Source organism: Canis lupus, chromosome 32 (genome assembly GCF_048164855.1).
Source record: "Canis lupus baileyi chromosome 32, mCanLup2.hap1, whole genome shotgun sequence".
Lineage (NCBI taxonomy): Eukaryota > Metazoa > Chordata > Mammalia > Carnivora > Canidae > Canis > Canis lupus.
Genome location: NC_132869.1, coordinates 23,141,019 through 23,165,780, shown reverse-complemented (window position 1 = coordinate 23,165,780; position 24,762 = coordinate 23,141,019). Strand labels below are relative to the sequence as shown.

The 24,762-nt window shown below is 36.3% G+C and overlaps 1 protein-coding gene across 1 annotated transcript in view; it reads right to left on the bottom strand.

The window, feature by feature from the left end:
* Nucleotides 1-24,762, bottom strand: part of UNC13C (unc-13 homolog C) — a 548,174-nt gene that overhangs the window by 332,916 nt on the left and 190,496 nt on the right. The window contains exons 4-7 of the mRNA XM_072808724.1: nt 24,170-24,248; nt 23,019-23,024; nt 21,827-21,898; nt 1,565-1,784 (exon numbers count right to left, since the gene is read on the bottom strand). Of these exons, the coding sequence (XP_072664825.1) occupies nt 1,565-1,784; nt 21,827-21,898; nt 23,019-23,024; nt 24,170-24,248 (377 nt within the window). The remainder of the gene's footprint in view (nt 1-1,564; nt 1,785-21,826; nt 21,899-23,018; nt 23,025-24,169; nt 24,249-24,762) is intronic.

Sequence of the window (24,762 nt, the reverse complement as noted above, 5' to 3'; positions counted from 1 at the left end):
AAAGTTGCTTAATTTAACCAACATCCATCAACGTATCTTAAGAAACAGAAATAGATACTATAAAAATGTTTCTAAAGTTGAATGAAAGTGTGACATCTTTAGTCTCTAAAACACAGAGAAGAATCAGTTCATTTCTAAAATATAATCTACATCATTTTTTTTTCCTTAATGGATTCAAGCCATTTGTTTCTAGATGGCAATATTTTTTCTTGTTTTTTCAAATGTCACTACCTGTTTACAATTCATTTTTTAAATAAATAGACTGAATCTAATTGGATTATGAGATTATGTAAATTAGCTGAGTAGTATTCAGTCAATCCCCCTTCCTCCTAAGCAGTTATTCCTGAATATATTTTTTATTTTTTAGAGAAGAGACACTACCTATTTTGAAAAAAAAAAAACGCATTTATTACCATTAATAGCCTCCTTCTGATCTGATGGTGTAGGGAGAATATTAATAAAGTAGAGAAAACGTGTATGATTTACTACAAAACCAGCTGACAGCATTTCTTTTTTTTTTTTTTTTTTAGCATTTCTGATTTAATCTTTATTTTGACATTTTCCTCTGATCCTCCTCAATTTTATGCAACCCATGGATGTTATGCATTCACTGTATTCATATAAACAATAAACAGAAGGGACAATGTTTACATGTGAAAAGAAGGATTTGCAAATGAAAGTCCCTGTTTAAATAGATTTCTTTGGCTTTTTTTTTTTTTTTAAAGTAATTTAAGGGTCACAGCCACAACCAAATCAATGCAGCAGTGAAAAGTCAATAATATGTATTTTAGACTGTGATGTTTTTTGGCATTTTTGGACCTAATCTAAAGAAGCAGTATAAAGAATTTTTTTGGAAATGGAAAATTTAAGATAACTTGTCACAAAGGTCGAAGTGACATGTACCTATTCAGAAGTAAAAAGATGGGGAAGCTATTAATATTCATTGAGCATCTACTATGTGCCAGACTTTTAGCAGAGACTATTTCATTTAGTCTTCCCCATAACCCTCTGAGGTAAATTTTATTATTCCTGTTCATTTGGTGGAGAAAAATGAAGCCCTGAGAAGTTAAAAAACTTATCCAAGGTCACATATCTGGTAAGTTAGATGTGTCTTTGATATTCAAACACAAAACGTCCCAATTCCAAGAATATGACTCTGTCAGGCAGACACCAAATAAGCTTGGGAAGGAATTCAGATTGCTGTAATCACAAGGGTGTGCCTTAAGCATTAGTCCTTGTTTGAGGAACATGACTTTCCACATTCCCACTTCCACACAGGGCTATTATGAGACAGAAGTGACCAAACAGTTCAAAAGTCACTTTCAAGCTTTCTACTTGGTGAGCATGTCATTGCTTATTCTGAGGAATCTAAGTCAGAGCCCCACACCGTGGGAACACATCATCAAGGAGATGACTTCATGGGTGATATGTGAATCTTTGTGCAATAGGAGGGGTGGGGGGTTGGAATTACTGAAAACCAGAAGGAACTGAAGAGGTCTAATCCGAAAACATGTAGGATAAGGCAGGCTCTGCTTATATATCTTTAGCCCAAACAGGTACTCACTCTGCAAACAGTCAGCATTTAAGAGATCCTGACACTTTTCATGGCACTTCACTCCACACTCCAAACACTTCATGCCTTGCCGGGCAATGCCCCACAGGAGCCCTTCACACTCATAACAGTAGGTGGGTGTTGTTGCCGTCCAGACTTCAAAATTGTGGGGGGTGGTGGAGGACATGGGGTAGATCAGTGCCTGTAAGGTCTTCTTGAAGACATGTATTTTCTGTAAAGATGAAATAAATTACAATGCCAGCCAAGTCAGTGGATTTGGAGAATTTCAGCATAAAACTATGTTATCACTTTTCCCTGAAAATGCTATTTTGAAAGAGCCTCTTAATTACTGACTTAAGTAATGATAGTAAGCACAGTCATTCTGCTCACTTATTCTTCTCTCAGCATTCTAGGGCCCAATTCACTCATTTGAACAAAAGAACTTGCTAACCTTCCAGACCAGACTGGGTTCCACTGTTGTGCAACCTTCTTTCAGAGTAGCAACAAGCTCTAATTACTTGATAATGTCCACATCCCTATACTGTAGACTCTTATGAGGCCAAGGATCATGAAAATCTTGCTCATTGCTTTATCAGTCATTAGAGCTTAACCTAGTCTATGACTTGATAATGGTGTTTAGGGAACATTAATTTAAAAAATGTGTATGCATATACACACACATACATGCAGAAATACACACACACACACACACACATCTCCTTGGTCTAAACTAGTTCTTGGTAAAATTGTAAAGTAGATGGAAACTATTCTCAAGGCTGACCCTAACCCTCCAGAAATATCCCCATCCTCTCTTGTATCCTACTAGGGCCTCTCTTTCCTAACTCTGTACCCTCCCTGACACTTGAACCCTTCCCAGCTCCAAAATATGCTCATTCTACAATTCCTTCTGCAGAGGACTGCTTTCATTGCTTCCTTTAGGCAGGAGCTCATCAACTAATTCAGAAGGGATCACTAGTAGTAGGTAAAGGCTAAATGTGGCCAAGGTAATGGTAATATTTTAAAGGGAGATAAATTTTTGTAGTTCATGGAAGTTTTGTAGTTCACTTTCAATGATAAGCCACTGGTCGGGTAGAAAAATTCACTGAATGAGTAACCAGAAGACCTGAGTTCCCTAGCATTGGACCAATCACATGACATTTAATATGGGCTTCTTCAGGCCATATTTACGGCCAATGTTCCATATTTCTCTTCTTTAGTGTCTCACAGTGGCTATTATTGTCCCTGACACATAGTAGGGGTATAACACATATTTTGTGGAGTCAATGTTCTGCCACTGAGGCGTCTTATAGTCCACAGAAACTTCCGGTCTCTAAGCTTTGCTGTCGTCTACCTACCTACCTACCTACTTACCTGTAGTATTATTTTGAAGGTCAAATTGTGATGGTAATGAACCTATTCCATAGACTTCAAAATAGTAAATAAATACTAAGTATTAGCACTCACAGTGGATTTTCCAGAACCCACTGTAGGTTTATAGGAAAGAGACTTGTCTGGATGAGTCCTTTTCTGTGCTTTTCAAATCAAACTATGTAGGTGACTTCTTTTTTCTCTTTTTTTAAAGATTTTATTTATTTGAGAGAGAACATGATCTGGGGGAGGGGTAGACTGAGAGGACAAGAAGTGGACTCCCTACAGAATGTGAAGCCCTACATGAGACTTAATTCCAGGACCCTGAGATCATGACTTAAGCTGAAGTCAAACACTTAACTACTGAGCCACCCAGGTGTGCCTGCATATGATTTCTTGAAAGAAAGACCATCACTCTGAAATTACAGTTACAGATATTTCATACAATATTCAAAATTAATGAATATTTACACAAATCCTGTAGGAGCTTAGCATTTACATAAAACAATTATATTTTGCATTAATAATCCTTAAATCTCATTTCTGAATATCTTAAATCTCATTTCAGAGTATCTTCACAATGTTGAAGACCAACTTTTCACAATTTTTCAATTCCACAGTATGGTAACAGCATATTTCCCTTTATTAGTACATTCCTCTCACCACATGTTTTCCCAGAATATGTTTGGTAATGGTACTGGAAGATTCCCTGCAGGGAGTTAAGCTACACTACAATTTTTTTAAACTTTTAAACAGCAAGATACAGCCTTGCTATTACATGAATATCTGGTCAAAGTTTTTTTTTTTAAGATATTTATTTATTTATTTATTCATTCATTCATTCATTCATTCATTCATTCATTCGCTCATGATAGACATAGAGAGAGAGAGAGAGAGAGAGAGAGGCAGAGACACAGGCAGAGGGAGAAGCAGGCTCCATGCCAGGAGCCCAACACGGGACTGGATCATGCCCTGGGCCAAAGGCAGGCGCCAAACCGCTGAGCCACCCAGGGATCCCCTGGTCAAAGTTTTTAATACTTCATGTGAGTCTACAGAGCAGCAATATGATCAAATACAGGAATTATTCAAGTGGGAGACCCCCATATTAAGGTTTATACAAACAATTGAATCCATCCTCTCCAATAAATATAGCCAAAGCCAAGTAAATCTTTTAGCTTCATTTCATAATGAAGACATCTTGCAAAAAACTGTTAAGAGGGCAGCCCGGGTGGCTTAGCGGTTTAGCACTGCTTTCAGCCCAGGGCATGATCCTGGAGTCCCTGGATCGAGTCCCACATCGGGCTCCCTGCACGGAGCCTGCTTTTCCCTCTGCCTGTGTCTCTCCTCTCTCTCTCTCTCTCTCTCTCTCTGTCTCTCATGAATAAATAAATAAATCTTTAAAAAAAAAAAGACTGTTAAGAGTTCTTTTAGAATTAAAACTATTTATTATTCATCTTTCCTTCCTCTGTATTGCTTAGCAGAGTGGATATCTTCAATACCATTAAAGTCAATTGAACAATTCTTGGCATAATAGATTTTCGGTCAGCCATCCATAGACAGTTTCCTGTCCTAGCTGGGCTGAGGCATGTGTGTGTGTATCTGGGAGTGTGTAATATAGCATTTTTGTTTAGACAAAAAATAAATAAGTAGAGAATTTAGTTATATTTGTAATTACATCAGGTAATTTGTTGTTTGTATTCTAACCCAATAGAACACTAGTTGAGAAGAACTGGTTAATGAACCCAAGAAGAGTAAAATATATATCAATTTAGAAAGCAGGGTAGGGAAAGAGTTGTTTGAATATGAATTTATCCACATATTTCAGGATTAAGTAAACAATTCATACATTTTCTCTAACTCCCTATGTGTATATTTTCTTTTTATTGAATTCAAGTGATATTTAGTTGGCTTCTAAATCCTTATGTTATAGTAGAAGTAATAAATATAAGAAATAGTTCCTAAAAAATTCAACATGCTAGAGAAAAAAAAAGAGTTCTGAACAGACAGCTAAGAAGTTTTCATTGAAATGTTTTGTTTGGTTGGGTTTAAAGAGCTATGATCCATTTTATAAAAAGAGAGTGAAGTTACTTTTTTTTAAAAAGGAGGAAACATGGAAAATTTACTAGATAGCACACTGAGAATCAACTGAGTGGGGTATTAAAATAAATCTAACATTTAAAAGCTAAAGAAGATGGGAAAAACTTGGATAGTTCACTAGAGGGTATATATCTACAGTCTTCGGGAAATGATAATTTACATCTTTTTCATTTGTGATTTTTGAGATATGAGCATTGTCTATCAAAGCTGAACATTAAAAAAAATGAGATACGGAAGGATGTCTGGGTAGCTCAGTTAAACGTCTGACTCTTGGTTTCAGCTCAGTTTGTGATCTTATGGATTGTGAGATTGAGCCCAGGGTTGGGCTCCACACTCAGTGGGGAGTCTGCTTGAGGATCCTCTTTCTGCCCCTCCTCACAGTTGTACATCCTCTCTCTCTTTCAAATATATACATACATACATACATACATACATACGTAAGTCATTAAAAAATAAATGACATATGGCAACTTTTCTTACTGAAGCAAAGTATAAGATGCAAGGATGGTCAGTTTAGAAGCTCAGGAAGTAAATAGTTAGGAAAGTATTTTCTTGGGAAAATACTGCATCCTGAGAAAATAAGGTACTTTCTTAGCAACAAAACAAGACCAGATCAAACAAGATTTTAAGAGAGGCCAAGAGTTGAGTTTTGTGGAATAAGTCAAAAAAGACAGGTTAAGGAGCATAGAATAAAACAAAGTGGAAGAAAATAAGGAGAAACCCCCAAATTAGTCATTAAAATGGAAAATGGGAATCATGGAAAATGGGAATCTAACTCACAGTTAGGAGTTGGATTGAATATATACATATATATATGTATTGAATATATATATGTATATATATTTATATATATATGTAGTAGTTTTTACTAGAAAGATAACATTACAGTTAATATGATCCTTTCTGATATGAAAGGATGGGACTGGGTGTGTTATCCAGAGAGAATCTCTGGCCTAGGTAAACCAGAAGCCAGACAGATCAAGAAGGTGGTCCCAAGAAAAAATAGAGCCCTCATCTACTGGTATTAGCACTCAAGGACAGAATATATTCAGCAATATGGAAGAATTACTGATAATCTATTTTTAAGGTTTCTAAAATTTCCAAATCTCCCCAACAAACACAGAGTACTTTCTAAAATGTATTCTTATTTTTTTAATACCCTTTTAGTAGCTATAGATAAAGTTGCATTTCACACTGTATAGGAGCTTCCTGTTTATACATCTCAGAAGACAAATGATACTGGTATTTATAGATGTGTATATATGTTCTATCTTTTTCTTCCCTCTTTTAAGAATCATAAAGCTTTTCTAAATCATGCTCAACACTTCATGGAAGTGACTTGCAAAGTAAAATGATTCTCATTGGCAAACATTAATCCTGGCTTTTCCTCAGTCTAAATAAAAACAAAACAAAGCAAACAAGAAAACCAATCTTATATGTCACTTTCCTCTCTAGTATGTATTTTCTGATTATAATGAAATGCATGCTCACTGTAAAAATAATTTATAAAACAGGAAAAGCACTAACATTTTTTTATAAAGTTACTCAGTTTAATTTTTCAAAGTCATGTTTTGATTTGTGTTCTTTCAGGATTTTTTCTATTTATAGACGGAACGTAAGACTTAGCACAATTAGGAATAAAACTGATAAACATCAGTTTTATATTAGTGAAGTGACTGCAGAAAAAAGGCAATTTTAATTTTGTGGAGATACTGTTTTATTTGTAGAAACGAGGGTAAGACTCTCTTGCATCATACACAAAGATAAACTCAAAATGGATGAAAGATCTAAATGTGAGTCAAGATTCCATCAAACTCTTAGAGGAGAACACAGGCAACACCCTTTTTGAACTTGGCCACAGTAACTTCTTCCAAGATACATCCATGAAGGCAAGAGAAACAAAAGCAAAAATGAACTATTGGGACTTTATCAAGATAAGAAGCTTTTGCACAGCAAAAGATACAGTCAACAAAACTAAAAGACAATCTACAGAATGGGAGAAGATATTTGCAAATGACGTATCAGATAAAGGGCTAGTTTCCGAGATCTATAAAGAACTAATTAAACTCAACACCAAAGAAACAAACAATCCAATCATGAAATGGGCAAAAGACATGAACAGAAATCTCACAGAGGAAAACATAGACATGGCCAACAAGCACATGAGAAAATGCTCCGCATCACTGGCCATCAGGGAAATACAAATCAAAACCACAATGAGATACCATCTCACACCAGTGAGAATGGGGAAAATTAACAAGGCAGGAAACCACAAATGTTGGAGAGGATTCAGAGAAAAGGGAAACCTCCTGCACTGTTGGTGGGGATGTAACTGGTGCAGCCACTCTGGAAAACTGTGTGGAGGTTCCTCAAAGAGTTAAAAATAGATCTGCTCTACAACCCAGCAATTGCACTGCTGGGGATTTACCCCAAAGAAACAAATGCAATGAAACGCCGGGACACCTGTACCCCGATGTTTATAGCAGCAATGTCCACAAGCCAAACTGTGGAAGGAGCCTCGGTGTCCATCGAAAGATGAATGGATAAAGAAGATGTGGTTTATGTATACAATGGAATATTACTCAGCCATTAGAAACGACAAATGCTTCAACGTGGATGGAACTGGAGGGTATTATGCTGAGTGAAGTAAGTCAATCAGAGAAGGACAAACATTCTCATTCATTTGGGGAATATAAAAAATAGTGAAAGGTAATAAAGGGGAAAGGAGAAAAAATGAATGGGAAATATCAGAAAGGGAGACAGAACATGAAAGACTCCTAACTCTGGGAAATGAACTAGGGGTGGTGGAAGGGGAGGTGGGCGGGGGGTGGGGGTGACTGGGTGATGGTCACTGAGGGGGGTGACTGGGTGATGGCCACTGAGGGGGAGGTAGGCGGGGGGTGGGGGTGACTGGGTGAGGGGCACTGGTGACTGGGTGATGGGGAGTTGACGGGATGAGCACTGGGTGTTATTCTATATGTTGGCAAATTGAACACCAATAAAAAATAAATTTATTTAAAAAAAACAAGAAATGAGGGTAAGGAATGCTTTGACTCTGATAAGCCTCTTTAGCCATGTACAGTTTCTAGATTACAAAAGGGAAGATGTTCATATCCTAAACAATTATTTTGTTTAAAATTCCTCCTCTAGGAAATTGGAATCTAAGGTAAAATGCTCTAATATGTCACTTTTTGAACAATTAGGACACAGAAAAAAATGAAATGCCTTCTCTATTCATAACTATAAGAGAAAATTAAAATGAACCCAAGAAATAAAGCAATCAGGCTTCCTGCCAAAGGTGATGACTAGTATTTTTAGACCATCAATATTCCAATCAATCAACTGTTAATACTATAGGAACAAAGCATGTCTGCCTCCATTTGCCATGCCTTTTCTCTTTTTTCTCTACTATTTAACCAGTGATACAACTAATGAAGTTCTATTTTTCTCATCATCCTGTGAGTTTTCCTCATGGGAGTATGTAAACTATGACTTTCCTATAATAAAAGAAAAACCCCACATTTTGGTAATTACAAAAAAAATATGCTTCTTGTTTTGAAGCATTTTTCATGTACCTTGATATGTGTTTTTTAGGAAAAAAATAAAACCTAGGGGTGCCTGGGTGGCTTAGTTGGTTCAGCTTTGAGTCTTGGTTTCAGTTCAGCTCATGAGCTCAGGGTTGTGAGACTAAGCCCTGTGTCAGGCTCTTAGCTCAGCACAGAGTCTCCTTGGGATTCTCTCTCTCCCTTCTTTCTATGCCCCTCCCTATCCTCATGTACTGTGTCTCTAAAGAAATAAATAATACATTTTTAAAAAATCTATTTGCTATCCTGTAAGTACAATTTCACACAATTTGTAGACATAAGCACCAGAAAGATTTGCAGAACAAAGATCAGGTATAATGTGACCTTTGAAATTTGTTATAAACATGAAGACAGAACAATGGTATAATAAGTTCTTAAGTATAAAACAGCTTAATTTTAGGGCACCTGAGCAACTCGGTTTACCATTTGATTCTGATTCTTGATTTCAGCTCAGGTCATGATCTTGTGAGATTGAGCCCTGGATTGGGCTCTCTGTTCAGTGGGGGAGTCTGCTTCTCTCTCTCTCTCTCTTTTTCCCACCCCAGTCTTCTCCCCTCACCACTCATGCTCTCTCTGTCTAAAATAAGTAAATCATAAAAAAATTGCTCAGTTTCAGGTCCAATTTACTCATGAGAATAATCATCACATGAGAATGGCTGTAAAAGATAAAGTTATTCAGGTAAAGTTTTGTATCTGAAAATGTCAAGAGAGACCAAAAATTATATGCCTATCTTTGGAAAAGTGTAAGTACTTTGTTTTTACTTATACTGTTTGTTAACCAACACTAATTATCACTGACCTAAGTAACTTACTCAGTAAGTCCAAATAAAGAGAGTGAAAATGATAAAGATGATGATTCAATAATTCAAGAAGAGTACAATATAGGATATACTTGTTATGACAGAAAATATGTTCTGGAAACAAATTAGGGTAGATTTGTCATGTACTATATGTGCCGCTTTTACTCCAATTCAAACTTTAAATGAAAATATGTTTATACAGCTCTAAAGACTCCACCAAAAAAAAAACAAAAAAAAAACAGAATAAAATAAACTTAGTAAATTTTCATGATATAGCATCAATACACAAAGATGTGGTACATTTCTACACATGAATAACAAATTATCAGAGAAATTAAGAAATTTAATTTACACACATCAAAAAAGAATAAAAACCTAGGGACAAATTTAACTAATGAGATGAAAGATCTATACACTGAAAAGTTTAAGATATTAATGAAAGAAATTAGAGAAGACACAATAAAAGATATGCCATGCTCACAAGTTATAAGAGTATCATTAAAATGCTCAAACTACCCAAAACCACATATAGACTCAGTGCATTCCCTATGAAAATTCCAAAGGCAATTTTCACAAAAATACAATAACCAATCTTAAAATTTTCATGGAACCACAAAATTCCAAATAGACAATGCAATCTTAAAACAAAAACTGCAGGCATTACACTCCCTGATTTCAAACTTTATTTCAAAGATATAATAATCACAACAGGAGATCCCTGGGTGGCACAGTGGTTTGGCGCCTGCCTTTGGCCCAGGGCGCGATCCTGGAGACCCGGGATCGAATCCCATGTCGGGCTCCCAGTGTGTGGAGCCTGCTTCTCCCTCTGCCTGTGTCTCTGCCTCTCTCTCTCTCTCTCTCTCTCTCTCTCTGTGACTATCATAAATAAAAATTTATTAAAAAAATAATAACAATCACAACAGTATTTACTGCATAGAAACAGACACATAAAAAAAAAAAAGAAAAAAAAAAAGAAAAAAAAAAAGAAACAGACACATAGATCAATATAACAAAATAGAATTCAGAAATAAAACCACACACATATGACTAATAAATTATGATAAAGGAATTAAAGATATACAATGGGAAAAGGACAGTGTCTTTTCAAGAAATATGTTAGGGAAACTGAACAGCTACATGCAAAAGAATCAAATGGACCTCACAAAAAATTAATAAGAAATTAATTAAAGACTTGAATAATAAGAAGTGAATCAGACTCCTAGAAGAAAACATAGGTGGTAAGTTCCTTGACACTGGTCATGGCGATGATTTTTTTTTTTTTTTTCTGGATTTGACACAAAAAGAAGAGGCAACAAAAGCAATAAATAAGTAAGTGGGACTACATTAAACTAAAAAGCTGCTGCAGAGTAAGGGAAACCATCAACAAAATGAAAATACAACCTGCTGAATGGAAGAATATATTTGAAAATCATATATCTGATAAGAGACTAATATGCAAAATATATCATGAACTCATAAAACTCAAAAGCTAGAAAACAAACAACCTGATTTAAAAATGGGCAGAAGACCTGAATACACAGTTTCAACAAAAGACATAGGTATGGCTAAAAAGGCAAATGAAAAGATATTCACTATTACCAATCATGAAAGAAATGCAAATCAAAACCAAGTCATATCACCTTACATCTTTCCATTTGTTATCTCACTGATGTCCCCAAAAGTACTCTAGCAGTATTGATATATTTATTTTACACATTGGAAAACTGATCTGGCAACATGGCCGACTAAGTTGATATAGTCTACTAGAGAAGTGTTGGAAAAAATATTTTAATATGTAAAAGAGCCCAAAAGAAATAGATTCTCCAGTTGGGCAGGGGTAGGGGTGTTAGGGGGAAAGGAGCTTACTGTCAGAAACGTGAACGCTGATTTGATGGAAACCCAAAGGTTGTCTTTGGGATCCAATTAAACTCCATGGGCTACAAACTTGAGGTTTTCAGGCTATTCTCAGATGTGACATTTAGACTTGCCTTTTACTTAATATGGGGATTGAGGGTAGTAATGAGACATTAAACATTTGTAGATAATTTTTTAGGACAGAATTACTAGCTTTAAAGTCTGAAGACAAAGATACTACAAAAAAGAAAATTGCAGGCCAGCATCTTCAATGAACACAGATGCAAATATCGTCAACAAATTTTAGAAATTAGCACATTTTTTAAAAATCATGCTCCATGGGATCCCTGGGTGGCACAGTGGTTTGGCGCCTGCCTTTGGCCCAGGGCGCGATCCTGGAGACCCGGGATCAAGTCCCACGTCGGGCTCCCGGTGCATGGAGCCTGCTTCTCCCTCTGCCTGTGTCTCTGCCTCTCTCTCTCTCTGTGTGACTATCATAAATAAATGAAAATTTAAAAAAAAATCATGCTCCATGGTTAAATGGCCAAATATGACTTATTCCAGGGACATAAGGGTGGTTTAATATTCACAAATCAATGTAATACATCACATTAACAAGAGAATTTTATATATATATATATTTATATATAATTACATATATATATACATATATATAATCATCTCAATAGATGTAGGAAAAGCATTTGATAAAACACAAAACCCATTCACGATAAAAAAAAACCTTTTAACAAAGTAGGTTTAGAGGGAACATACCTCAACATAATAAAGGCCATATATGAAAAACTCACAGCTAACATCATACTCAATGGTGGAAAGCTGAAAGCTTTTCGTCTAAGAGCAGGAACAAGACAAGGATGTCCAATCTTGGCACTTTGATTCAACATAGTACTGGAAATTCTAGCTGCAGCAATCAGACACACACACAAAAATAAAAAGCATCCAAATTGGTAAGGAAGAAGTAAGGCTGTCACTATTTATAGATACCATGATACTGCATATAGAAAACCCTAATGTCTCCACCAAAACAACTATTAGCACTGATAATTTGGTGAAAGTTATAGGACACAAAATTAATAAACACAAGTTTGTTGTGTTTCTATACACTGACAATGAAGCAGTTAAAAAGAGAAATTAAGAAAACAACTCATTTACAATTGAACCAAAAATAATAAAATACCTAAGAATAAATTTAATCAAGAAAGTAAAAAAACTATATTCTAAAAACTATGTTGTTCAGAGAAATTGAAGATGACAGAAGTAGAAAGGTGCATCATGCTCATATGTTATAAGAATATTGTTAAAATGTCCACACTTCCCAAAGCAAACTACAGGTTCAGTGTAATCCCTATCAAAATAGTGATAGCATTCTTCACAGAACTAGAACAAATAATCCTAAAATTTGTATGGAACTACAAAAGACCTCAAATAGCCAAAGCAATCTTGAGAAAGAATAAAGCTGGAGGTATCAGAAGCCTACACTTTAAGATATACTACAAAACTGTAGTAATCAAAACAGTATGGTAATGGCACAACACTAGACAGAGATCAATAGAACAGGATAGAGAGACCTAAGATAAACCCACACCAGTATAGTCAATTAATACGACATAAGGGGTAAGAATATCCAATGGAAGAGAAAATCTCTTCAGTAAATGATGATGGAAAAAGTGAACTACTTTTTAATATACCAAACACACAAACTCAAAATGATTACATACCGGGCAGCCCTGGTGGCTCAGCGGTTTAGCGCCGCCTTCAGCTCAGGGCATGTTCCTGGAGACCCGGGATCGAGTCCCACATCAGGCTCCCTGCATGGAGCCTGCTTCTCCCTCTGCCTGTGTCTCTGCCTCTCTCTCTCTCTCTCTCTCGTGAATAAATAAAGAAAATCTTTTAAAACATGATTAAAGACCTAGATGTCACACTTGAAACCATAAGCCTCCTGAAAGAAAAGATAAGGCATGAACTTAACATGTTTCTGGATATGTCTCCTGAGGCAAAAGAAACAAAAGCAAAAATAAATTATTGGGACGATACCAAAATAAAAAGGTTTTGCACAGCAAAGAAAACTATCAACAAAACATAATGACAACTCACTGAATGGGAGAATATATTTGCAAATGATATATCTGATATGGGATTAATGTCCAAAATAGATGAAGAACTTATATAATTCAACACCAAAAATAAGCAATCCAGTTAAAAAATAATTGGATCTATATAGACATTTTTCCAAAGAAAACATACAGATGGCCAACAGACACATGAAAAGATGTCCAATAACACTATCCATCAGGTAAATACTAATCTAAACCACAATGAGATATCACTTCACACCAATCCGAATGATGAATATCAAAAATAAGATAACAAGTATGGGTGAGGATGTGGAGAAAGGGAATCACCATGCACGGTTGGTGGGAATGTAAGTTCTACAACCACTGTGGAAAACAGTATGGAGGTTCCTCAAAAAATTAAAAATAGAAGAACCATACAATCCAGTAATTCTACTAGAGAATATTTACCCAACGAAAATGAACACATTAATTTGAAAATTTTATATGTACCCTTATATTTATTGCTGCATTCTTTATAATAGTCAAGATATGAAAGCAACACAGGTGTCCATCGATAGATGAATGGACAAAGAAGGAGTGGTATACACATAGAGGCACACATGCACAGTGGAATATTACTTGTCCATAAAAAAGAATGAGATCTAGCCATTTGTGATAAAAGAATGGACTTAAACAGCTTATGGTAAGTGAATTAAGTCAGAGAAAGACAAAAAGCGTATGATTTCATGCATATGTGCAATTTAAGAAATTAAACAAACAAGCAAAGGAACAAGAGAGAGAGGCAAACAAGAAACAGACCCTTAATTATAAAGAAAAATTTTATGGTGACCAGAACGGAGGTAGGTAGAATGGGTGGGATAGGTGATGGGGATGAAGGAGGGCACATGACATGATAAGCACCAGGTATGGTATGGGAGTGTTGAATCTGTGTATTGTACATCTGAAACTAGTATAATACTGTATGTTAACTAGAATTTAAATAAAAATTTAAAAAAATAAAAACAATGAAAAACAGGTGAATATACAAATAAGACTTAAAGACAATAAACTGGTGATTGCCTAAATGGAGGTGGGGGGGAAATGAGTGAAACAGATAAAGGGTATTAAGAAATAAAAACTTTCAGTTATAAAATAAATCAGAGATGAAAAATACAGCATAGGGAATATATTCAATAATATTGTAATAACATTGTATAGGAACAGATGGTGACTACACTTACCATGGTAAACCCCAAGCAATGCATAGAATTGCCAAATTAATGTTATACCCCTGAAACTAATATAACACTGTGTTAATTATACTTCAATAAAAGAAGTCGTATTTTCATTAAACATTTAGGAAACATCCACTATATTAAAATAAACGGTCTAGAGCATTTTAATCCATTTGTTGAAGAAGAGGGAAAACACAAGTCAATCTTCACAAATGAAACTTGGAAAAGAAAGTAAAAAGAAAACACAGTATATTTTTAAAAAGTAATAGAGCTAAGCTCAAATATATTATGGTAAGTATAAGTTGACTAAATTCACCTGTAGAAAGGCAAATTCTCAGACTGAATTTAAAACTAAGCTATATGGAGAGCACCTGGGTGGCTCAGTTGGTTAAATGTCTGCCTTCCAATCAGGTCATGATCCCAGGGTCTGGGATAAAGTTCTACATTGGACTCCCTGCTCAGTGGGGAACTTGCTTCTCCCTCTCCTACTGCCTCTCCCCCTGCTCCTGCAAGATCTCTCTCACAAATAATTAAATAAAATCTTAAAAATAAATAAAATTAAGCTACATGATATACACAGGGTGCCTGGATGGCTCAGTTGGTTAAGTAGCTGATGCTCAGGTCAGCTATGTGAGATATAGCCCCAAGTTGAGCTCTGTGCTGGGTGTGGAGCCTGCTTGAGATTCTCTCTGTCCCTCTTCCTCTGCCCTTCACACCTTCTTTCCCTCTCTGGGAGGAAAAAAAAAAAGAAAGAAAGAAAAAAGAAAGAAAAGCTATGTGAGATACACATAAAACACATTAAGACTTACAGAAGGAGCTAGAGAAAGTTCTATCACGGAAATAGTGATTATATCAATTTGGTAGAGGAGTATTAGTAGTATAGAGAAACTATTTTAAGTAAAAAGCATTTAAGAAATTAATAGGATTATTAGCAAAGTTGAAAGAAACAATTTATCAGGAATACAGAAGTCCCAAAACATGTACCCAACAAAAAAAGCTCATATGGGGTATCTACAAAACTGATAATCAACTAAGCCACAAATTAGTCCATTAAACGCTAATCACTGAATATACAATATATGTCCTCTGAATACAATGTAGTAACAATAATAAAGTTCATTTGGTTTGTCTTTGAGAGAATAAACACTCTAAATTGAAGAGTCAAAATAATAACGTCACTTATTAAATATTTTTCTCTTTCTAAAGCTTTTATGGATAACAGTTTCTTATGTTGTAAGTATTCTTTTCTGTGTATGCAATAATAATAAAAATTTTTAAAACTCAGAATATTCAACTCAGAATGTTAGAAAAGTAGCTTCATGGTGAATACAAAGATGGCAGAAGATGAGTCTAAATAAGAAAAGAAATAAAATAGAAAACAAACAATATGAAGTCAAAAACACCAGAGAAATCTCTTGAAGTACTGATTTAAAAAAAAAAAGAAGAAAAAGTACAAATCAGGCGAAAACAGCAAAATTTATAAACTGTATAATTATATAAACAATTTAATGAAATTTTAGGAAAAAAAACAATGTTCTGGAGAAAAATATAAATTATCAAAATTGACTCAAGAACAAGTATTTAAAGAACATGGATGTGATTATTACACTAAATTTGAAGGTAGTCAAACAACTACTCTGAAAAAAATTACAAGGCAGTTTTATTTTTTCTTTTTATTTATTTTTTAAGATTTTATTTATTTGACACAGAGAGAGCACAAGCAGGGGGAGAGGCAGGCAGAGGGCAAGGGAGAAGCAGGCTCCCCAATGAGCAGGGAACCCAACATGGGGCTCGAACTTCTAGGATAATATACAAGCTGAAGGCAAACACTTAACCAACTAAGCCACCCAGGTGCTCCCACAAGATGGGGTTAGAGGCAAGTTTGCCCATCCTTCAAGGCAGAGAAACAACTTTAACTTTATACAAAATATTCCAGAAAAGTGATAAAAAGGACAGCTTCCCAACTTATTTTACAAAGCTAGTTTATTGATGCCAAGATTGCTCAAAGACAGTAAACCATAGGCCACCAATGCAAAATCTTATATAATTAGCAAACATGTAAGAAAATCAAGGTCAAGAGAGTTTCAGTAACTGGTCCAAGTTCCCCCAACTAGTAAATAGTGGAGCTGGACATATATCTATCTGTGCTCTTGAAGACAAGACTGCTCTTGAAGCAAAATAGAAGTAGGACCAATAACAATACTTGTAAACAAGAGAAAATTATTTAAATTTGTGATTAGATGGAGTCCCATATCAGTGCACACTGGAATCTGACTCTCCGCTGCAAAGGTGACCCAGAGGCACTGGATTCAGCATATACTCTGGATACCTCATTGCGGCTCTCTTCCCCACTTCCCAGACAGCCACCTGCTCTGCCTGGTGAGGCAATTTTCTTTTTAATTCCCACAAACTGTGAGATAAGTACGACTACCTTCCTTATACAGATGAGATGAAGAAGTCTCAGGAGGCAAAAAGTATCGAGTCCTGGAAGGAGTAAGAGGTAGAGCTGAAATTCAAATTCAGGCCATATCACTTCAATTACATCACGTGGTTTGAAATAGTTCCTGTTCTTGAGGAGAAGTCCAAGGTTAAGAGGTGTATGGTGAGCCAGCAGCATCCTGACTGACCCTAGGCACCAGACAGATGTTCTGACCTGTTTCCATGTCACCTTTCTAGTATTATGCTAGGGACAGGGCCCGGGTCTGATCAAATTATTCCCATGCATAATTATTGTAAATCCCTTTCATCAGGCCTTTAGTATTAGAAGGCGGGCCTCTTCTCTCCTGGATAAAGCAAGCTTGACTGAGAATTGACACTTTCTGGAAGTAAGCCTTTAGATCAGCCCCCCAGCCACAGTAAGATACAAATTAACTAGACAGATACACAGCATTCTAGAATCCCTTTCAGGTTTGGGGGTTCCTCACTTTACTTGAGTTTCCAAAAATCCTCATTTGGCACTGTCAATTTAAATACTCTCACCTGTTGGAAGCCTTCATTATGACCTGTAGCAATAGGAGTGCAGAACACAGTGTTTCAGCTCCCCACTCACTCTATTATAAGCCTCATGATGGCAGGGATTTATAGCTAGTTGTTCACTGTCTCATTTCCAGAATCTGAGACAATGCCTGACACATAGTAGACACTCAATTAATATTTGACTTATTGAATGGTTTTACTTGGATTGCCCCACTGTTGGGGCTATACCTAGGAAACTATCACTTTATGAAATCAAGCACAAAACTGGATAATATAGTGTCAGGCACACTACTATTGTGATCTATGGACACCAGATTATTATTCTTTCTTGTGTTACTAGGCCAGATAGAAATGTTCAGCAATTATGGTCCTTAAGGGCTTTTTAGACTGAGATTTCTGATCAGCCCCAATAGCTCCCTGTGGGTGAAATAGAATTGGTGATGGATGGGGGCACATGGCAGTGCTTCACCCACGGCTCACAGAGTGTCAACGGGGGTGGTTCTGGCTAACCCACTGTCACCTTACATCAGACTTTAGAGCCCTTTCCTGCCTTGGAAGAGCTGACTGAACTTTTTACCATACATCTCTTTAATTAAAACAGATGTGTTACTGTTTGATATTTTCCACATGGCCAAGCTGTTTTCCTTCAGGTAAAGACACATATTTCATGCTTTCACATTGAGGGTGCCTAGGAAGACTTACAGCATGGTAAAGTGGAAATTATTTGCTTCAGCATTTATGTTAGTTGCCCATGTAATGACTTAATGTGACAGCTTGTCAAGGGTGACATTTGATACGCCTGTTGTGTAGAAGTCATATTTCATTTACTTTTTGAGACATGGGCCCCAGGGAAATGGGCTTTAGGAATTTGAGAGGGAGCTGATGGACTCCTTTCATCCACCCAACACACATACAGAAAAGTCTTTTACATAGGTCTTCTGAAACTGAAGAAATACAATGTATTTTTAAGTGGATGAAAAGTAAATCAATAACTAATTTAACCATAAAGTGAGGGTGTGCTCCCCATTCAGGGCCTCAGAGAGTGGAGTAGCTCTTCTAATTTCTATCTCTTTCCTATAAACTTTTCATAGGAATAAAAATTTGTACTTCAGACCAAATACCATATTTTAAATTTTTTTGAAAGAAGGAATAATATGAGTTTAATGATAAAAACCCTCAATCTTGATTACCCCTTCAAAAACAAAAGACTAGATACTTCAAGATTCAGCAAGCAATATGGTGCTTTCTCTTACACCAGAGGATGTTTAATTTTTCTTATATCCAAACTACAGTAGACTGGCTGGGCAGGAAGGAGTTACCCGGTCACAACATCCACTGCACATCAGAATTGCCGGATAGTTTTTTAAAAACCCCTTATACCCAGACCACATCTGAAGCCAATTAAATCAGAATCACTGGGAGTGAGACCCAGGCATCTGCATGGTTTAAAGCTCCCACAGGTGATTCTAATGAGCCAAATTTAAGAATCCCTGACCTAGATATTTGCAGCCTACTTGTATTTTCTAATCATGTTGGGTCTTTCATTCAACAAGAATTTACAAAGTATCTACCTCATGCCAGACCTCATACTAAGCAATAGGGATCAAAGTATTTCACAGGAACAACAAAGATGCAGTGCTACCCTTAAGAATATTAGCATCTAAAGGAAAGGTTTACAAAGAGGTAAAGGAGGGATCCTTGGGTGGTGCAGCGGTTTGGCGCCTGCCTTTGGCCCAGGGCACGATCCTGGAGACCTGGGATCAAATCCCATGTTGGGCTCCCGGTCCATGGAGCCTGCTTCTCCCTCTGCCTGTGTCTCTGCCTCTCTCTCTCTCTCTCTCTCTCTGTGTGTGTGACTATCATAAATAAATAAAAATAAAAAAAAAAGAGGTAAAGGATCTACACCCTAAAAACTACAGAACACTTCTGAAAGAAATTGAGGAAGACACAAAGAGATGGAAAAATATTCCATGCCTATGGATTGGAAGAATTAATATTGTGAAAATGTCAATGCTCCCAGGGAAATTTACACATTCAATGCAATCCCTATCAAAATACCATGGACTTTCTTCAGAGAGTTGGAACAAATCATTTTAAGATTTGTGTGGAATCAGAAAAGACCCCGAATAGCCAGGGGAATATTGAAAAAGAAAACCAGAGCTGGGGGCATCACAATGCCAGATTTCAGGTTGTACTACAAAGCTGTGGTCATCAAGACAGTGTGGGACTGGCACAAAAACAGACACATAGATCAAAGGAACACAATAGAGAACCCAGAAATGGGCCCTCAACTCTATGGTCGATTAATATTCGACAAAGCAGGAAAGACTATCTGCTGGAAAAAGGACAGTATCTTCAATAAATGGTGCTGGGAAAATTGGACATCCACATGCAGAAGAATGAAACTAGACCATTCTCTTACACCCTACACAAAGATAAACTCAAAATGGATGAAAGATCTAAATGTGAGACAAGAATCCATCAAAATCCTAGAGGAAAAGACAGGTAACACCATTTCTGAACTTGGCCACATCAACATCTTGCAAGATAGACCTATGAAGGCAAGGGAAACAAAAGCAAAAATGAACTATTGGAACTTAATCAAGATTAAAAGCTTCTGCACAGCAAAAGAAACAGTCAACAAAACTAAAAGACAATCTATAGAATGGGAGAAGATATTTGCAAATGACATATCAGATAAAGGGCTAGTATCCAAAGAACTTATTAAACTCAACAGCAAAGAAACAAACAATCCAATCATTAAATGGGCAAAAGACATGAACAGAAATTTCACCAAAGAAGACATAGACATGGCCAACAAGCACATGAGAAAATGCTCCGCATCACTGGCCATCAGGGAAATACAAATCAAAACCACAATGAGATACCACCTCACACCAGTGGGAATGGGGAACATTAACAAGACAGGAGACAACAAATGTTGGAGAGGATGTGGAGAAAGGGGAACCCTCTTGCACTGTTGGTGGGAATGTGAACTGCAGCCACTCTGGAAAACTGAGTGGAGGTTCCTCAAAGAGTTAAAAATAGACCTGCCCTACGACCCAGCAATTGCACTGCTGGGGGTTTACCCCAAAGATACAGATGCAGTGAAATGCCGGGAAACCTGCACCCCGATGTTTATAGCAGCAATGTCCACAATAGCCAAACTGTGGAAGGAGCCTCGGTGTCCATCGAAAGATGAATGGATAAAGAAGATGTGGTCTGTGTATACAATGGAATATTACTCAGCCATAGAAATGACGAATACCCACCATTTGCTTCAATGTGGATGGAACTGGAGGGTATTATGCTGAGTGAAATAAGTCAATCGGAGAAGGACAAACATTATATGTTCTCATTCATTTGGGGAATATAAAAAATAGTGAAAGGGATTAAAGGGGAAAGGGGAGAAAATGAGTGAGAAATATCAGTGAGGGTAACAGAACACAAGAGACTCCTAACTCTGGGAAATGAACAAGGGGTAGTGGAAGGGGAGGTGGGTGGGCGGTTGGGGTGACTGGGTGACGAGCACTGAGGAGGGCACTTGACGGGATGACCACTGGGTGATATGCTATATGTTGGCAAATCAAACTCCAATAAAAAATATCCAAAAAAATAAAGGAAAGATTTATGCAAAATAATAAAATAGCTTACAAAAATAATAAAACCAGCAACTTGCGTTTTTTTTTTTTTTTACTATACTCTAAGCTATGCCAAGTGTTAAACACATTTCCACTCCCTTAATAATTTTTCTTATTATCTCACTTTACAGATGAAGGAAAATCAGACTCAAGGAAGTTAGATAACTTGCTAGATATAACAATGCTAGTTTAGCGTACAGATGCAACTCACCCCAAGCAACCTTCATTCTTGCCATATTACACTATAGAGGTCATGATTAAATGCTACAAAAGCCCAGAGGAGGAAACAAAATATTCAGTCAGAAGAGGAGGAAAATGTTTGGGACAGCCTCATAAAGGAGGCAAAACTTGAACCATACAAAAAAAAGGTAGTAAGATTTTTTTCAGGGGGGGGAATTACAGATAAACTGTGTGAGGATGGAATAGCATTTATAAAAATGGATAGGCACATGCATATTTGATCAGCAGAGGAGAATCTGTATGATAGTGAAACTAAGGCCCTGAGGAAATTTGTTGACGTCATACTTTCCCCATATTCCTAGTTATTTCTGGAACTTCGGAATCAATATTACAACTGAGTGGCTTAAGCAGAATCATTTTCCCCTGGACTATGAACAATACGTAGTCATTGACTCTGCACCTACCAGTTCCTCATTGTTTAGTGATGTCCTAATCACCATAGCCAGGGAGAGTCCAGATTTCCGGGCAGCCAAAGTCTAAAATTAACAGAATTAGGAGTTACTGGCATGTGAGGTGGCTGCCATGAATATATTGCTCAGCAGCACATGAAAATGTAAGAATGCAAACTATAATTAGTTTTTCTTTAGTCAATAGGGATCGGCTATTTTCAGTAGTCAGCTAGTTCATCCAAAATGTGGAATCATAGAACATCAAAAATGAAAAAAGTCCCCATGTATCCCAATCCCTACATTTTGCAGATGACAAAACTGAGGCTCAGCAAGGCAAAATGATCACCCGTGGGTTTCTAGGCTAGCAAGAGGCTTCTATAACTTTGCTTTTCCCCAAGGAAAAACATATGAACATTCCTTTATAAAACATAGCCACTGGTACAGAGCCAGATGGTCTGTGCGATGTCACTGATACAAAAGTCATGTTAGATGATCTTTGAGTTGTTCACAGTTCCTCAGAATATTTTTTCATATCTAACCAGGTTATTTTTCTAAGTATTCGTTTTATAGATGAAAACCATTATAGCCAGATTGGTTTTCCAATATCAACACTGATAATTTAGGTGATTAATTAAAAGTCAAGTCCCTTTAGTTTCCCTACTATAAAATAGAACCATTACATTGCTCCCACCTGAAATGTATGTGCTTTAATGCACTCAGCAGTGCTGTAGAGAACTTTGGAAATCAGAAGTTTTATATGGGAATGCTCAATATGTTATCCCATTAGGAGCAAAGGGAAGTCATAGTAGAATTATGTACTCAGGCTTCAATGTTTCTTTTTGGAGCTACAAAGCCATAAACTCAGATAAAAATTCAGCACTATTCTGAGAAAGTCAATGTCCACCCATCTCCATCTCTACTATGTAAACCTTTCGAGGGCTTACCTCCAAGGACTCATCCAAGATGATCTTCCAACTCTGACACCTATTATCCTTAAAATTATATCTGAATTCTATTTTAGTCTATCAGCATCTGTTGTATATATAATTTGGTGTATCTTTCAGAACTGAACTAGATTGTAAATTCCTGGAGAACCCAAATTTCTTATTCCTTATACTTATTTTCTTTTTATTTCCCCATCTTGCCCTCTTTTATCTCAAGAGTAAGTGCAGTAAATACTGAGAAATATGGAAAATATTACACTTACCATGGCCTGAAGATTCCAAGTCAGAGGAAACAAAATGTAAATAATTAGACATAAGAAAGGTGAGAAAAGAGCAAAATGATGTTAAAATAAACCTAACACTTTAAAATAATGTCACTTTACAATGGCAGAAATATGAGCTGTTCAGACATGTCATGCTTTTCAGTATAAGATCTTTCCAATCAAGGTTTTAACTTTCCTAATTTAAAACCACCATGATGGTTTTCAGATGACAGTTTCCATTGTAAAATTAAAAATTGCTGATATAAAAAACTGTGTACATTGTTGCTGAAAGGGAAATTTCTATTTCTCTTAGATAAAACATATTTTCATGTCATAAACTACTAAGAATATGCCTCCAGAAAAAAATGTGAAGACAATTTAGATAATAGAAAACACTTTGTTTCATGCTGATAGGCTATTTATTTTTATAACCTAATGCAGACCACTATCAATTCTTTTTATCTGTAGGTGGTCCCCAGCATATTTTGTTATAGGAGATTTTGAGTTACTGAAAGTTATGTGTAGGCTTCATAAAGGTTTTGATAACTTGGGAGCCACAAGATAGTTGAATCACTTTTTAATGTAATTAGATAAAAAAAAATGTAATTAGATCTTAATAAATAATTGGTTAATATTATGTGCTGCTTTTTAAAGTAGAAAATTCACTGCTTTAAGGTGAGGAAGTTCAGATCAAGACTCAAAGCCTGTATTAAACTTGTGGTCATTTGCAACATTGTACACATCAAAGCCCAAATGCAGCAGCTCACTTGGCATGCTGTGTGAGATGTGTGACTTTTTGGGGTTTTAACTGTTTGTAATTTCAACAACATAAAATGCTGTTAAGGGGTGCCTGTCTGGGTGGTCAGTAGGGCCTGCAACTCTTGGTTTGGGGTCATAAGTTCAAGCCCCACAGGGACTTTGGTAGAGGGGAGAACACTTTAAAAAAAAAAAAAAGTTGTCAGGTTACAGTTATTTCATTCATCTAATAGATTTTAAAGAAATGATAAGTGCAATACTTGGTATAATCCAGTTTCTTATATATTTTATTCTATGAAATACAGGCAAGGCACTTAATATGAAGGCCAAAATGACATCTAATGAAGAAAAAGGTGACACATGCAATCAAAGAGAATTAACCAGGAGTGACTTACCACATCTCGTACAATAGGCAAAGTTTTCTTCCTGCGGAGATCTGGCATACTGTCAATTCCGTAAAGTCCTCGTCCAGCCCTAAAAGGAAAAACAGGAATGATTTCAATGGAAACCAGACTTTAAGAAAAAAAATCTCCTGCTCATGGAAAAACGCTGTGAAAAAGATTAAATGTATACCATTTCAACTGGTTCACAATAGGAAAGATTCAAGCCTCTAGGACCTTACCCAGTGAAGAGGCGAAAAACTAGTTACCAAAGTGATCACTTGTATTCCTACATAGTTCTATACACTGAAACTTCAAAATATACCTGGGCTGGTTTGACACACAGTTTTCCTGTCATTATCACGGAGAAGATAGAATTGTTATATGAAGTTTTGTATCTCCAGGAAGAAATAGAACTAAACCATTAATGGTGGAAGTTTGATCTGCAACGGTAAAAACAAAACGAAACAAAACAAAAAAACATGTATTTGTAAAAATATCATTCTTTTTTGGATGTGTTGCCTCTTCGCATTTAAACCCCAAAGTGGTATCTCAAAGAGCCAAAGCTGCATTTAAAATATTTGTAGTAATCCTTATACCAGAATTTT